This window comes from Suricata suricatta, chromosome 15, assembly GCF_006229205.1.
Source record: "Suricata suricatta isolate VVHF042 chromosome 15, meerkat_22Aug2017_6uvM2_HiC, whole genome shotgun sequence".
In the NCBI taxonomy this organism is placed as follows: domain Eukaryota; kingdom Metazoa; phylum Chordata; class Mammalia; order Carnivora; family Herpestidae; genus Suricata; species Suricata suricatta.
In genome coordinates, this window is record NC_043714.1 from 30,971,919 (window position 1) to 30,986,337 (window position 14,419).

The 14,419-nt window shown below is 36.6% G+C and overlaps 1 protein-coding gene and 1 long non-coding RNA gene across 9 annotated transcripts in view; one reads left to right on the top strand and one right to left on the bottom strand.

Moving 5' to 3' along the window:
* Positions 1–14,419, top strand: part of RALYL (RALY RNA binding protein like) — a 714,980-nt gene that overhangs the window by 620,461 nt on the left and 80,100 nt on the right. For all 8 annotated transcript variants that reach the window (XM_029923807.1, XM_029923812.1, XM_029923804.1 and 5 more), the window contains 2 exons: positions 3,453–3,500; positions 14,082–14,245. In XM_029923807.1, coding sequence (XP_029779667.1) covers positions 3,453–3,500; positions 14,082–14,245 — 212 coding nt within the window. The remainder of the gene's footprint in view (positions 1–3,452; positions 3,501–14,081; positions 14,246–14,419) is intronic.
* The window catches only part of LOC115279267, a 176,951-nt gene continuing 176,612 nt past the window's right edge, over positions 14,081–14,419 (bottom strand). The window contains exon 3 of the long non-coding RNA XR_003903318.1: positions 14,081–14,270. This is a non-coding gene — a long non-coding RNA (uncharacterized LOC115279267). The remainder of the gene's footprint in view (positions 14,271–14,419) is intronic.

Sequence of the window (14,419 nt, forward strand, 5' to 3'; positions counted from 1 at the left end):
GGCACTTAATGTCCTTAGACCTCAGCGTCCTATAAAACTGGAACAATATTTTACATCTTATAGGTTGTTTTTAAGATTAAATAACACTATATATGTTAAAATACAAAGAATAAGGCTTCAATAAGTAGAATGTTTCCTTCTCCAGATGCTGTGTTTGTAAACAAAATCTAGATAGTTTCTTAAAATAATACACTGTTTTAATCATCTTTTTTTCTCTGCTTTGTTGGAAACCTCATTTGTATTACATAAACACAAATGCTTTTATGCATACATTTGTATTCTACCAGCATATTCCTGGTTTCCAGCTTTACTGAAATATAATTAACATATAATGTGCATGTTTAAGGTGTACACAATATGTTGATTTGATACACTTAATATATTACAAAATGATTACCACCAAGCATTAGCCAATATCTCCATCATATCACACAATTACTAGTTCTTTTTATCTTAGAGAGAGGGCACAAGTGAGTGAGGGGCGGGGTGGGGGGGAGAGGAAAGGAGAGAGGGAGAGAGACAGAAAAGCAGGGTCACCTGAAACGGGGCTCATGGGGGTTTTTTTACCCAAAGTGGGACTTAAACTTACCCAAAGCAGAGAACGAGCTCACCTAATGTGGGACTTGAACTCACAAAACATGAAATCACGACCTGAGCTGAAGTCAGATACTTAAGGACTGAACAACCAAAGTGCTCAATTACTAGTTAGTTCTTAACTGTCCATCAACAGATAAATAAAGAAAGAAGGTATAGTGTGTGTGTGTGCACGCGCGCATGTATGTGTGTGTGTGTGTGTGTGTGTGTGTGTGTGTGTGTGTGTATATTCAGCCACAAGAAAGAAGGAAATCCCTCCATTTGGAGACAGCATAGATGGGCCTTGAGGGCATTATGCAAAATGACATAGTCAACATAGAAAGATAGTATATAATACTACTAGCATGTGGAGTCTGGAAAAGCCTAACTCATATCTGCAGAAGGGATGAATTGCAGTGAAAGAGGCATATGCACTGCTGTAACAGGAGGGTTTTGAGGTGAACTTTATACTGTGGGATTGGTGGTAGCCAATAGGTTGTCTTTAAAATCTCTTAACATCATAGTTGTGTCTACACCAGCAAAATCAGCAAAATATACTGAAGCATAAAGCACTACTACCTTGACAATCTGTGGCTGTCGAATGAAAGTTTTTCTCTCACTCTTTCGACAATAGCCTCACTGTCCTCCTTGCTTCGCGTGGGTGGATGGCAGCAGCTTTGGCCTGGCCACAGTCTTCCATCCAGACATGCACAGGGAGTGCATCTACACTTTGCATTTCAGAACTTGAGTTCAAATTCACCATGTTCCATTAGAGAGTCTTAGAGGCAGACTATGCCTAGTAGGCCTGGCATCTTATATCTAGCTTTTCCTCATATATAATGACTGTAAAAATATATAAACACATTTATCTCTAAAACCAGGAGAGTCCTTCTTAATATGTTCTCTCAATTTTCCTGATTAAAAAAATAGTTACAAAATAAAGGATTGTTAAACTGATCGGTTGGAGAATATAAAATTACTTGCCTAATGGTGGTTCCTCGAAAAGTTAAACATAAAATTACCTTATGATCCAGCAATTCCACTCTAGTTATATACCCCAAAGGGATGAAAGCAGGGATGGGATTCTAACAAATGCTTGCTCACCGGTGTTCATACTACCACTATTCATGACAGCCAAGAGGTGGAAACAGCTCAAATGTCTATCAAGAGACAAATAAACCAAATGTGACATGTATATATATGCAGTATTCTATTACTCAGTCACAAAAAGGAATAAAATTCTCAGGGCACCTGGATGGCTCAGTCATCTAAGCACCTAACTTCAACTCAGGTCATGATCTCAGCACAGAGCCCATTTTGGATCCTTTGTCTCCCTCTCTCTCTGTGCCTCCCCTGCTTGTGCTCTCTCTCAGTCTCTCCCAACATAAAAAAATAAATTTAAAAAAAAGGAATGAAATTCTCATGTATAATACAATATGGATAAACCTTGAAAATATTAGGCTAACAAATAAGCCAGACTAAGAAGGACAGATATTGTATAATTCCACTTCTATGAAGTACCTAGAAGAGGGAGCTACTGCTCAATGGGAACAGAATGTCTTTTTGGGATAATGACAAATTCTGGAAATGGATTGTGTGATCTTTAAACAACATTGTGAATAAGCTTAATGCCACTGAGTCATATAATTAAAACAGTTAGAATGGTAAATTTTGTTATGTATGTTTCATGCCAATAAAAAATTAATAAATAAATATTAAAAAATCATCACTCCCTTATAGTAGAGATACCTCATTGATCATGAGTTTAAGTTTCTTGCAGGCTGGGGAGGGTTGCACAGTGTCATGGAAAAATACTTCAGAGGTGGATTCAGGAGACTTTTCCTCCAGTCTCAGCTCTGTCACATTACAAGCAAAAAGAATTGGAGCAAGTCACTTTGGTCCTGGGCACCTTAACTTTTTCTCATTACAATATCCAACAGAGTTGTTTTGAGTACTAAAATTAAAGGAAATAAGGCATATAAAGGGTTTTATAAATTCCAATAGTATATAAGTAGATGGAAGCAGTTTTATGATGTATTCCTTTAAGAAGCTTAATCGTTTCACTGAAATGTATTTATTGCTATTTAAATACTCCACAATATTAAGTTATTATTGGTAAGATTCAACCAAGGTGGATTTTTTTCTCTGTGTATTGAATCATAAGTTTTTAGGATGAAAGTAATTAGCTCAGGCCATGATCTCATGGTCATGAGATTGAGCCCCACATCTGGCCTCACCTTGAGGAGGATGGAACCCTGCATCATTGTCATGGTAGATGCCCTGTGGAACCCCCATCAGGCTCAGGGCTGGGAATGAGGACTGCTTATGATTCTCTCTCTCCCTCTCCTTCAGCCTCTCCCCTTGTGCTCTCTCTCAAGAAAAAAAAGAAATTAAAAAATTTTTAATAAAATAAAAATAGGATTAAAAAATGCTGAATTCCTAAGGAAGCCACATTTCTATTTAGCATTCTTATAGTCAATGGGTCATTAAACCTTTCCTTTCCATACCCTTTGTTCATTGTGTAGCCTCACTGTATATACCTGAGGGGGAAAGGATAAATATATTATATTGGTCTGGCAAAAATGCCCTTCATTCATATTAAGTTACAAATATTAAAAAATTTTGTTTTGCTTCCTGCTCTCATCTTCCATCCCAAACCATGCAAGCCATCATTAGTCTTTGCATTGCCAGATAGATAATAATTTGACATGCACGGCACCATATCCAATTGGGCATTGTCTTATAAACCCCTTGGGATACAAAATTACATTGAAAAATAAACATTTTAAAGGTAACAAATCTCTTGTTATAATCTCATAACTTAATACCAAAATGAGTGGTTGAACAAATGTCAACTAATTTTTTGTTTCCCTCCTTAGTGGTTATGTCTTTGACTATGATTACTACAGAGAAGATTTCTACAATCGGTATGTAAATTTTTTATTCTTGTTTCTCTTTGGTTTACATTATTTTTTAACTGTTTTGCACATTTCATTCCTAGATGTTCTTGATTAATATTTGAAATAAAGAAAATTCTTTACTAAGTCTCAAAAAATATAATATAGACAGATTTTCCTGTTTTAATTGTGCTTACTGAGGCATAATACATCTTGGAATTTTAGGACTTGAGAGGTTCTTCAGCCTAAAATTTGGTTATTGAGTATTTGAATAGTTCTCTAAAAATTTAATTAACCAATATTATTTTCCAGTTCTGTTTTTGACTTAACAATTCTTCAAGACTGAGAGTTTGGTAAACTCAGAAAATGACTCCAACCTTTAAAAATATATAAGCTTTCATCTGACACATTGCAATGCTGTATTCGTTAGATTCAGTAAAATTACAGACAATTCTTGCTTTGCATAGTAGTGTTGGACCATAAAGGAACCCATACCAAGTGATGTTAATAATCATCAGAAAAAAATAGAATTTTTCATGAGCTCTAAAAATATAAAAACATTACAGACTCTTACTGTTGGTTATAAGTAACAGGGAAATACAGTAAAATAGCTCTAAGTGCACTATAATTTAAAACAGTAAAAATGAGAATTAATGTGTTTTAGGTCTTTGTAAAAAAGACCCGTCAAAAGTTGTTTGAGCAGTGCTTGCTTTCTCGTACAACTTACAGTATGGAACTAGCATCCTTCTTGTGCATGGTGAGTTGTATTCCTTTCTCAGCCTGGACCAACATCAGCAATGTATCGATGCTGAGAACCATCTCTGAGAGTCCTTCAGTGTGTAGGTCTTTTGTGAGTGTCACTTCTTCTGGGGCATCCTCATCTCTTTTTACCACTTCACAACCATTTTCCTCATTGATGTCAATATGTTTGCTTTACTAAGGTCCTCTGACTCAATATCTAGAGTCCTTCCAACAGAAGAGCATCAACAGTCCTCACTCAGCTGTTTCTCCTCCACTTCCATCACATCTAATTTTATTTCACCTCCAGTGTTATCTCTCCTCTGTTCTTTGCTGCACTTTCATCTTTGTGACCAATTTTCTCTTCTGATTATACATTTTTGTAAAGTGCCACGTGGGTTTGCCACTGGCAACAAGGAGACAATACAACCACTGCACCGCAACCAGATGGACTTTGAATGAAGGGATATGACTGATCACGGATCCTGATGCACGTCTGTTATTTACACAGTGAGCCGTGGATTGGAAAACTAGCAGCAAAGTTCAGACTTATGAAATTACTCACAGTTAATATATTGTGTTAACTGAAACTGGATTTGTGCTGTGGGGAGGCTGGTGTTATGTAACTAAATACTGGTCATGGAAATTCAGAGATACGCAGAGCAAGGGCCAACTATACATAGATCATTAGACCACATACACAAAAATGAGGCAAACATCTTTTAATCTTTTCTTTGTATGTTCTAGTCAAACAAACAAATGAAAAATCCCAAGGTATGAAAGTGAAAAATAGCTTTGCATTTGGAAAAAGAGTTTGTAATGGACATTTTAAATAGGAAAGAAACTCCACGATCCCTCGGGAGGGCCTTGTTCTTTTTTGCTCTTGCCACGCGGCTCCTTTCTCAGTTCCACAAGAACACTGTGTACCTCCCACCCGGCACCTTCCTCTGTGCTGCGCCTTCCCTCATACCTCTCCCTGCCGTCTACTCCTTGACTTCATCCCTCAGATCTCAGCATGAACACCGCTCTCAGACTAAATTAGGTTCCTCGGTTGGCCTCTCTCAGCGCCCAGTATTGTTCCTTCACAGCACTTCTCCTGGTTTTTACTGTTGTGTTTCTTTGTGGTGACAGTATTTGATTTATGTCTGCCTCTCTTCCTCCACGAAGGCAGGAAAGATGCCCAGGTTTGCTTATTATCGTATGCTCAGGCACTATCATTAAGGCTCAGACATAGTAGATATCCAATTTGTGTTATTAATTCATCTCCTTGGTTTACAGAGACGTTGGTTTTCCCAAGGTCATACAGTAAATTCATGACGAAACTACAACCATAAACTATTTGTTTAGATTCAACAACTGACTGTGTGAATATAGCAAAACAGAAGGAGAACAATATCAGTGTATGGAGTTAAATAGAAGGAGACAGCCTTACCTAGAGGGAAATCAGACCCACAATCATACCTTCATAACCACCTGGTTCAACTGCTGAGTAAAGCTAGGTATTTCACTAGTGAGGCCTTTCTGACAAAATATGAATTTTTAAAGAATTTTTAATGTTTTTATTTATTTTTGAGAGAGAGAGAAAGACAGTGTGAGCAGAGGAGAGTCAGAGAGAGAGAGGGAGACACAGAATCTAAAGACAGGCTCCAGGCTCTGAGCTGTCAGCACAGAGCCCGACGCAGGGCTCGAACCCATGAACCGTGAGATCATGACCTGAGCTGAAGTTGGACGCCCAACTGACTGAGCCACCCAGGTGCCCCCAAAATATGAATTTTAAGTGATAATTTTCTCCAAGGAGTTTTATAATTTCTATAAAACACAGTATTTTATTTTAAATATTAAATAGTTTGTAATAACTTGTCCTAAAAATGACTTGAACACCTGACAGCATTAAAAAAAATCCCACTTACTTTTAAGGAAAGACAACATTTCAATAGTCTGCCTGCTATTTGAAAATTTTAGTTTTTGACAATTCTAAGGACATGTTCTAATACAGCTTTTTTTTTTTAATACAGCTTTTTTTTCCCCAGGATATAGAACACTGTCCTAATTGCTGTGAATAAAGTTTTCAATTAATGTACACTGTCTTTTAGGCTATCAATATAAAACTGGTTTAGCATTATAATTTCTTAAGTGTTTTCTATCTCAGGGCATCCTTCTACATTTAAAGAATTTGTGCCTAAAAATGGAGTTTCTGTCTAAACTATAGCTCAACAAAAGCATTAGAGAGAGAGAGAGACAGAGAGACAGAGAGACAGAGAGAGATGATAGATAAATCTATCCTTACCTAGCATAGAGCAAGAGCCTTCATCAGCCAAATAGCAGAGCTTGAAGCTTTCAGATGACTCTCCACTACACAAAAAGCTAACTCTGAGCAATTCTTCAAATTCATTATTTGCCCTATATAAAATCTGTTTAGCTTATAAGTGTGCAAAAGATCAGTATGTTTATGTTGCTAACAGACTGTCTAAGCAGTCTGAGCTCTTATTAGTTTATTTTCCATTTCTTGCACTTGGCTAGGATATAAGCATTCGCCACTAGTGATAGAGTCAGGAGTTCACTGTGAAAATAGATTCTCATGAAAGGAAAACAGAATGGAGAGGCTGGACAACGTAAGTAGCTTACAAAGTGTTAACAGTTTCATCCATAATAATCTCTCATAAATTACACTCCGCTTGAATTTGTTGTTAATTTTTTTTTCTCTTTTTACGAGTGGTGCAAACCTGGGCAAGTTAGTTAATACTACAAAATATGCTGTCTCATCCATGAAGTGAGCAGAAATTTAATATCTGCATCATAAGATTGTCCTGAGGACTAAATCAAATAACATATGTATAATCAGCATTATGCTTGGTATATTTTTACTGCATAATCAATGATAACTACTAATAATAGTTAACAGTAACCATTAACAATAATGATGAATGTATTTCTTAGACTAATATTCACCTAGCATCGTCCCTATGAGAAATAAACTGGCTAGTCATGTATTCCAAAATAGTCCATCGTGATGGCTCTGGATATGCTGTTTTTTGTTTTCCCTTTTCCTGTTCCCAGGACATTCCAGTTGCGACTAAACACACTTACCTGCAGAGAGAGGACCCTCCGCTATTTCCTTTCACCCCAAGCAACCTTATTTTTGGTTCAGAAATCATAAATCACTTAGTTACATGTAACAGGGATAATCATATATAAAAACTTTCTAATTATGTATTAAGGAACTGAAAAAACGAAAAGAAAACACTATGGCATAATAGAGTCAGCCACTACAGGAAGAAGCTACCAACTCCAAGGCTGGGAAAAACAGAGGATGAAGTTGGGGTTATCAAAATTTAATGTCAAAAAGGGGAATTGCAGAGCAGAAACTCTGCTCAGTGGGTGCTGTTTATCTGAGCCCCGAGGGGGACCCTGGAGTCTGAGACCTAGACTTCCTCAAGGGAGTGTGAAGAGACTGGCCTGCAGGTGTGGCAAAACTCACTCAAACTGGAGTCCTCTGAGTAGTGACAGAGGGGGCTGAGCCCAGCAAGGAGCCAGCTGGCCCCACGGAAATGTGGTTTGCAGAGTCCCAACCCCAACCATGGGTGAAGGCAGTTGACGCTGAGAGATAATAGCTTAGTCTCTGACATAGGTCCACATTCTACTGTTATCTGATCTCTGCCAGATTTGGGGATTCTAATGTGATTGGGGATTTTCAACCCTTAGATACTTTCAGCTTAGAAAACTGCTTTACATAAAGTGCCATTGCACTGTCATTGCTTTGATACGTTGACCCAGCAGTAACTTTTCTAAAGACCAAATGAGTATCTGTTCATGGTTACAGGGATCATGAAGATTATCACTAAATAATAGACTTGAGTGGTTATTTGAAATTTTTTTTATGTTACACAAAGCATTGCTCAATAATTTACAGCATTAGATGATATTTTCTTCTAAAAGGTCAAGTCTGACTCTAAATGAAGGACATTACATGTTATTAAAACTAAAGATAAATATTTATGCCCTTCCAAGTTAAGTTAAAAAGGGATACATACACAGAATCTTATATTGAATTCCCCCAAGGAATGTTTTCTATTTCTGAGATATTAGCAGTGTTAATCCAATCCTTTTTCAGAAATGTCAGAAAAGCACTGAGACGTTTATAACCTCCAGTATGAGTAAACTTCTGTTAACAGAGGAGAAGAAATGCCAGAAGCACTTTACCATATAAAAAACATATAATGTGAAATAGGCATTGTTCAGCTCTGGCACAATTTTGACCTTGTGTGTCTTAACAGAAGAGAAACTATTAGAATTATAGTTAATGAAAAAACTCCACATCAAGTTGCAGTTGTTGAGATTATTGACCATAGAGCACAGTATACATTTTTGAATATTGGGAAAACACATTAGAAAGAGGCAATGCATGTTTCACTATGCAAGTTTAAATTACCGCCCAATAGACTATTATTGCATCTAAAACATTTGGAGATAACAGCATGGTACACTCGACAAAGGGTATGATTTGGATTCATGAATTTCAAACCTAGTTGTGCATGTGCTGACTGTTTAAACTTAGGCAAGTCACTTCATTGCTTTTTTTCCAAGTTTTCTTCATGGGCAAAATGACCTAACAATACTCACATTACAGAATTATAAGCATTAAATAAAAGCATCATTTTGCTTACTTAGAACCTCACAAATGCTATTGGAATGTATTAATTTTTTCATTACCCAAAGCTGTATACAAAATATAGCAGATGGGAAAGTTGTGCAAAAGATAAAGATTATATTAAGGTAAAAAAAAAATTGCAAAAAAGACCATTCAAGACTTCAGCCACCTTGCCTTTAAATCTTTCTTAATATTTATTTATTTTTGAGAGAGAGAGAGTGTGTGAGCAGGGGAGGGGCAGAGAGAGAGAAAGACACAGAATCTGAAGCGGACCCCAGGTTCCAAGCTGTCAGTGCAGAGGCTGTGTGGAGCCCGATGTAGGGCTTCAACTCACAAACTGTGGGATCATGACCTGACCTGAAGTCAGACGCTTAACTGGCTGAGCCACAAGCGCCCCACCTTGCCTGTAATAGCATGTTTAAGGTCCAGGGGGACAATTTCACTGAAAAATCTTGGAAAATTTCAGTAACAAAAGCAATAGAAGTTATTCATGTACTGGTCTCCCATGGAGCGCACCTTTGAAAACTCTCTTCAGATTCAGTTGTAACCAAAGGCTTACTTGAAGTCAATGTGGAAATTATAGACAGACTTTATGAACTTTGAGTAGTTCAAGCAATATAGAAAATAGATATAGTTAGTACTACTAGTTAGTAGGCTATAAGAATCATTCACGTGGATTTCAGATATACCCCTTCTGAAAAATGAATAGGCACCTTCATTTGATTTTCTAGACTCTACATCTATCAAAAGTTAAGCATGCTGAAGAGGAGGGTTCAAGGTTAAATCAGGACACAGAGGAAGATCTTCTCTGATGCTCTAGTTACTGATCTTCACATATGCTACAAAGCCCCTGTGAGGACGTGGCTCTGAACTTGTTCTCAGGTTTTGACTCTGGGCAGCCTAGATTTTTAGCCCTTAGTCCAGACCACATGTTTTTGTTAGCATTGACCACATGGTGAGTATAACTTTTGTTTCACAAATAAGGAAAATGAAGAATGCTTTTCATGAAGGAAATTTAGGAAAAACCCAGAAAATTACCAGTTCTTGAAATCTATCTAAATCACTCATCTAAAATTAAAATGTAGTGTTCAGTGACAAAATAGTATGCAAAGATTACATTAATTTTTTAAATTTTAAAATCACATCCATTGACAGTGAAAAATAGGCATTAGGTCAAAGTTTATCAGGAAATGATTCTTAGAATATGGTATGTCTACTTGAGAAAATGCACCATAGCAATTAAAATAAACATCAGGAAGGCCACATAGCAAGCTTGAGAAATGTTTCTCGTATAAACCAAGGAGAATTTACCAGAATACATGACCATGCATATATTATGTTCTCAACCGTGTGAAAAATAAAAATACCTGTGGGAAAAAATTTAGAAAATGATAGTAGTTGTTTTAGAGTATATTACTGATAGTTACATTTTTATGTATTTTTTAAATGCTGCTTTATTATTATTAAAGCATAATACTAACAAGTTTTTAATTAAAACAAGCATTTAAAATTATATTCATTTTATATGTCACTATGCCTTTAAATTGCCTTTGTCTAAAACACAGCTAATTTTTAATAGCTAATATCTATATCCTTCTTAAAGACAAGCTATGTTCCTTTTTATCAGGTACATAAATATTAAGATTATTTACCAGTTTGTACCTTTGGGTAATAAAATTATATATCTCAGATATTATTAAAGCAAATAAAATGCAAAATAAGAAATGAGTACATGAAAAGGAGATATATTTATTAAATAAAGCAAATTAAATTCTCAAATTTTATTAATGGGTTGTTTTTATTAAAATCTGGTTACATTTATTTTATTAACTGCTTGAGAGCAGGTCTTTTAGAGTTCTTATTTTAAGATAGACATTGAGGAAGGAAAAATTATGTGTTTGGCTTCATTATAAATCATTATCTATTTGACCAACAAGTATTAGGGGGAAAACAGCCTTCTATGCATATTAGGGAAAATGAAGAACCATTAAAAAAAAAAGAGAGGGTACATAATTCTAACAGTTGAAGGAACAAACAAAATGAGAGGAAAAAAATTTAAGCTTTTAACTGATCTTTGAAATTTGGATTCTGTTTAATTCTTTTGCATTTGCAATCTTTGCTGTCAGTCTATAATTCTAAATGGACTATTTCCTTCGTCTCAACAATATTTGCCAATCTAATACCTTGTAAAAGCGAAATTTCTTAGATTAGCTATAAACAGAATTCTGATGAGAAAGTCGTCTCCTTCATGAGTTCCCTCTCACCTACTTCCATCTGCATTTAGAAGAATCCCTATATCCCATCTTGAACCCTAGAAAATCTTCCCCCCCTTCCCATCCTTGTCTTGTGTGTTACGTTTTTGTGCCTTCAGACAATATCCAGTCATCCTTCCTTTTATTTCTGATAAACCAAGAGAAGCCAATGAAAGTTAAGAAACTCCTCAACTCCATTAAATTTTGTAAAATTCAAAATTATGCTGTCATGTGAAGTGTCCATATGCTTCTTTAGTTTTTTGTTGTTGTTGTTGTTAAATTACATATCACTTCTCAAAATTTAAGTTCTGATATTGCACATCTTCCCATTAGACTGGCAGAAAGAACTGGTGTCGTCTCCCCTACTTCCTTGATGAGAAAGGAGTTATTATTGCCCTTTGAAGCAACTCTTCAAAGGCTACGCTCTCTAGGAATTGACAGCGAAGGACACGACACAGACTATGTTTCTAAACACATACTCAGTATGTGACATACCACAAGTATGTCACAAATACAGTGAACAAATGCACCTCTCTTTTCTCAACATGAAATTAGGCCTGGTCAACACAGGAGGCTTTGTAATCCTCGGCTGGAGGAAGCAACAGAAATAGTGACAGTCATTTATTTTACTTTCCTGTAAAATATTCTTGAATTACATTGTATCTTACGTAGTGGTGACTATGGTGGCTTTACTTGGCCTGCATTTTGATTATAGCATTCTTCCATCAGTGCACACTTTAGCTGTGCTTTAGAGATTTTCTTAACCCAATGTATAGATTAGCTTAATTAATGAACCAGCTAAATTGCACTTTCATGGCCTGAGATGGTCCTTCCGAAAGAGCCTGCCTCTCATCTGAATCTGCAGCATCCACCCCGTATGAGATGAGTCAATTGCCACATTGTTTCCCCTCGATAGCTTTGGGGGTTATAGCTCCTAAAAAGTGCCTTCATGTTTTGGTTCACTAACTTAAGGTGTTCTGTGAATTCAACTTATAAATAAGTAATGTGGTCCTTGTTTTGTGATTGAAATGAAGGGCAGGCTGAGTTGACCCTTTTGATTTTCCAGCCCCCGTGGTATGGATGATATTCATAACCCTTTTCAGCTTCGTCCTGACTCTACCCTTTGAAGTAAACTATAATGTGTTGACATCCATGACCCACTCTTTGCTAGCAGTTCTTCGGCTCTAATGGACTTTGCTTATTCACAGAGGATGGGCCCTCTCTTGAACTCTGTCTCATTTCATTTCTTTTCCTTTCCAGACATCCCTTCATTTCTCCTCAGCATGCTTCCAAATAGTTTTTGAACACATTAGTTCTCTAATGTGAGAGACATTCCCAGCACTAAGTTCTGCTTCCAGTGTGGTTTATACACTACTTTTTTGCCCCTGTAGTATCATAGTTTTGAATGTTTCTGAGTGAATATTTGGACACCCACCTATCTTAATTTTTATTATATTTCATATACTATTTTCTAAAAAGGGATACATCTGTATATGTAAGATGCAATGTTATAAAACAATCTGTTGTAGACATTTTTTTCTTCGTATTATAGAAATTCATTCCTGACTTTCTTTTTTTTTTTAATTTTTTTAAATGTTTTATTCATTTTTGATACAGAGAGAGACAGAGCATGAGAGGGGGAGGGGCAGAGAGAGAGGGAGACACAGAACCAGATCCAGGCTCCAGACTCTGAGCTAGCTGTCAGCACAGAGCCCGACGCGGGGCTTGAACCCACAAACCTGAGATCTGACCTGAGCCGAAGTCGGAAGCTTAACCAGCTGAGCCACCCAGGCGCCCCCTGACTTCCTTATTAGATTATTCTTACCTACTGTTTTGAAGCAGTTATGAGAGTCCAACCCAGATAGTGGTATGACAATAAAGTCCTATCAATGAGCATCCTAAGTCTCGATAGTGGATACATAGGAACACATCTGGTTCACTGGTAAATGAATAACTACGTCCTCACATTTTTCCCTGACTTCTTATGCTTTTCAAATGCACTAAGTATGTAAAGCTTTGCTGTTTTTTGAGTATGCAGTATGAATAATATGAAGTTTTTGAATCTGTGAATTACATATGTATATAAATGAGTAAATACTCTCATACTTTTTTATTCCTTTCTTTGTTTAGTGGAAATGCATTGATTGTGGTAAATATCATTTTTTCACTTTTTAGTAAAAGCTTCTAGGATTTTTATTGGTGCTTTTTTTTGGTTAGAGGTATGTTCAACAGCTTACTATACAAATATCACTATCTTAGTTTGGGTGTCTAGCAAATGGTCAGAATATTAAAAAGCATATCCCAGTACATATTTCCACCAGGACTCTAGCCAGCAAAATTTTGTCCTCTTGCTAGTGTCATTTTATGGAAAGTCAATCGCCCTGTTTCTACAGTCAGAGGAATCTTGTTACTTACAAAGTCCTCAGAGACGGGTAGGGCACCTTGTTGATCTGTCTCTCACAGCTGTTCTCTTTAATCTAGATTTACTTCAGAATGATTTTCCTCATGAGCTGTGTTATGATGAAACAATAATTTCCTTTGCTTTGTTCCTGATTCTGCATGAGTTTTCCTACTTTTCAAGCTAGTGTGCTAATAAGTGTTGATGTGTAAGAGGAAGATTTCTATTCTAAGAAGGGTTAATCTGTTAAACCAAGCAAAGAAATACACTCAGGAACAAAGTTTAGCATAATTTCAGCAAATTGCATGGTACTATTAAAGCAATGTTCCTTGACCTTTCATACTTTAAAGATGAGTTCATATTGGAGGCTCAGATTCTAATGTCCAGAATGCATAGACTATGTCAGAGTCCTCTCTCTTTAGTGAAAAATGAATCTTCCGATAAACACCTGTGTGAGAACGATTACAGAAACATTTACCGACACTTTTTACAAGACCATTTTCTTAAGCGTTTCACACATTTGATAGAACACTTAGGCATAAACCAACTCTCAGCCTTGCTTGTGTTTTGTGAAGGTTATTTGATTACCATGGGCGTGTGCCTCCACCTCCCCGTGCAGTAATTCCACTGAAGCGCCCCCGAGTGGCCGTCACAGCGACTCGCAGGGGAAAAGGAGTCTTTTCCATGAAAGGGGGATCAAGATCTACCGTCAGTGGGTCGTCTTCATCAGGCTCCAAATGTAAGTAATCTTCTTTATTTTACTTCTGTTTAAAGAAAGGAGGGGCTGTTCATCATTGCATAAATGCCTATATTCAATAAATTAAGAATCATTGAGTTTATGCTGTGCACAAAGTATTAGAGAAATGCATAACAGATAAGAAATGGACTCAGCTTTCCATCAGGCTACATTGCA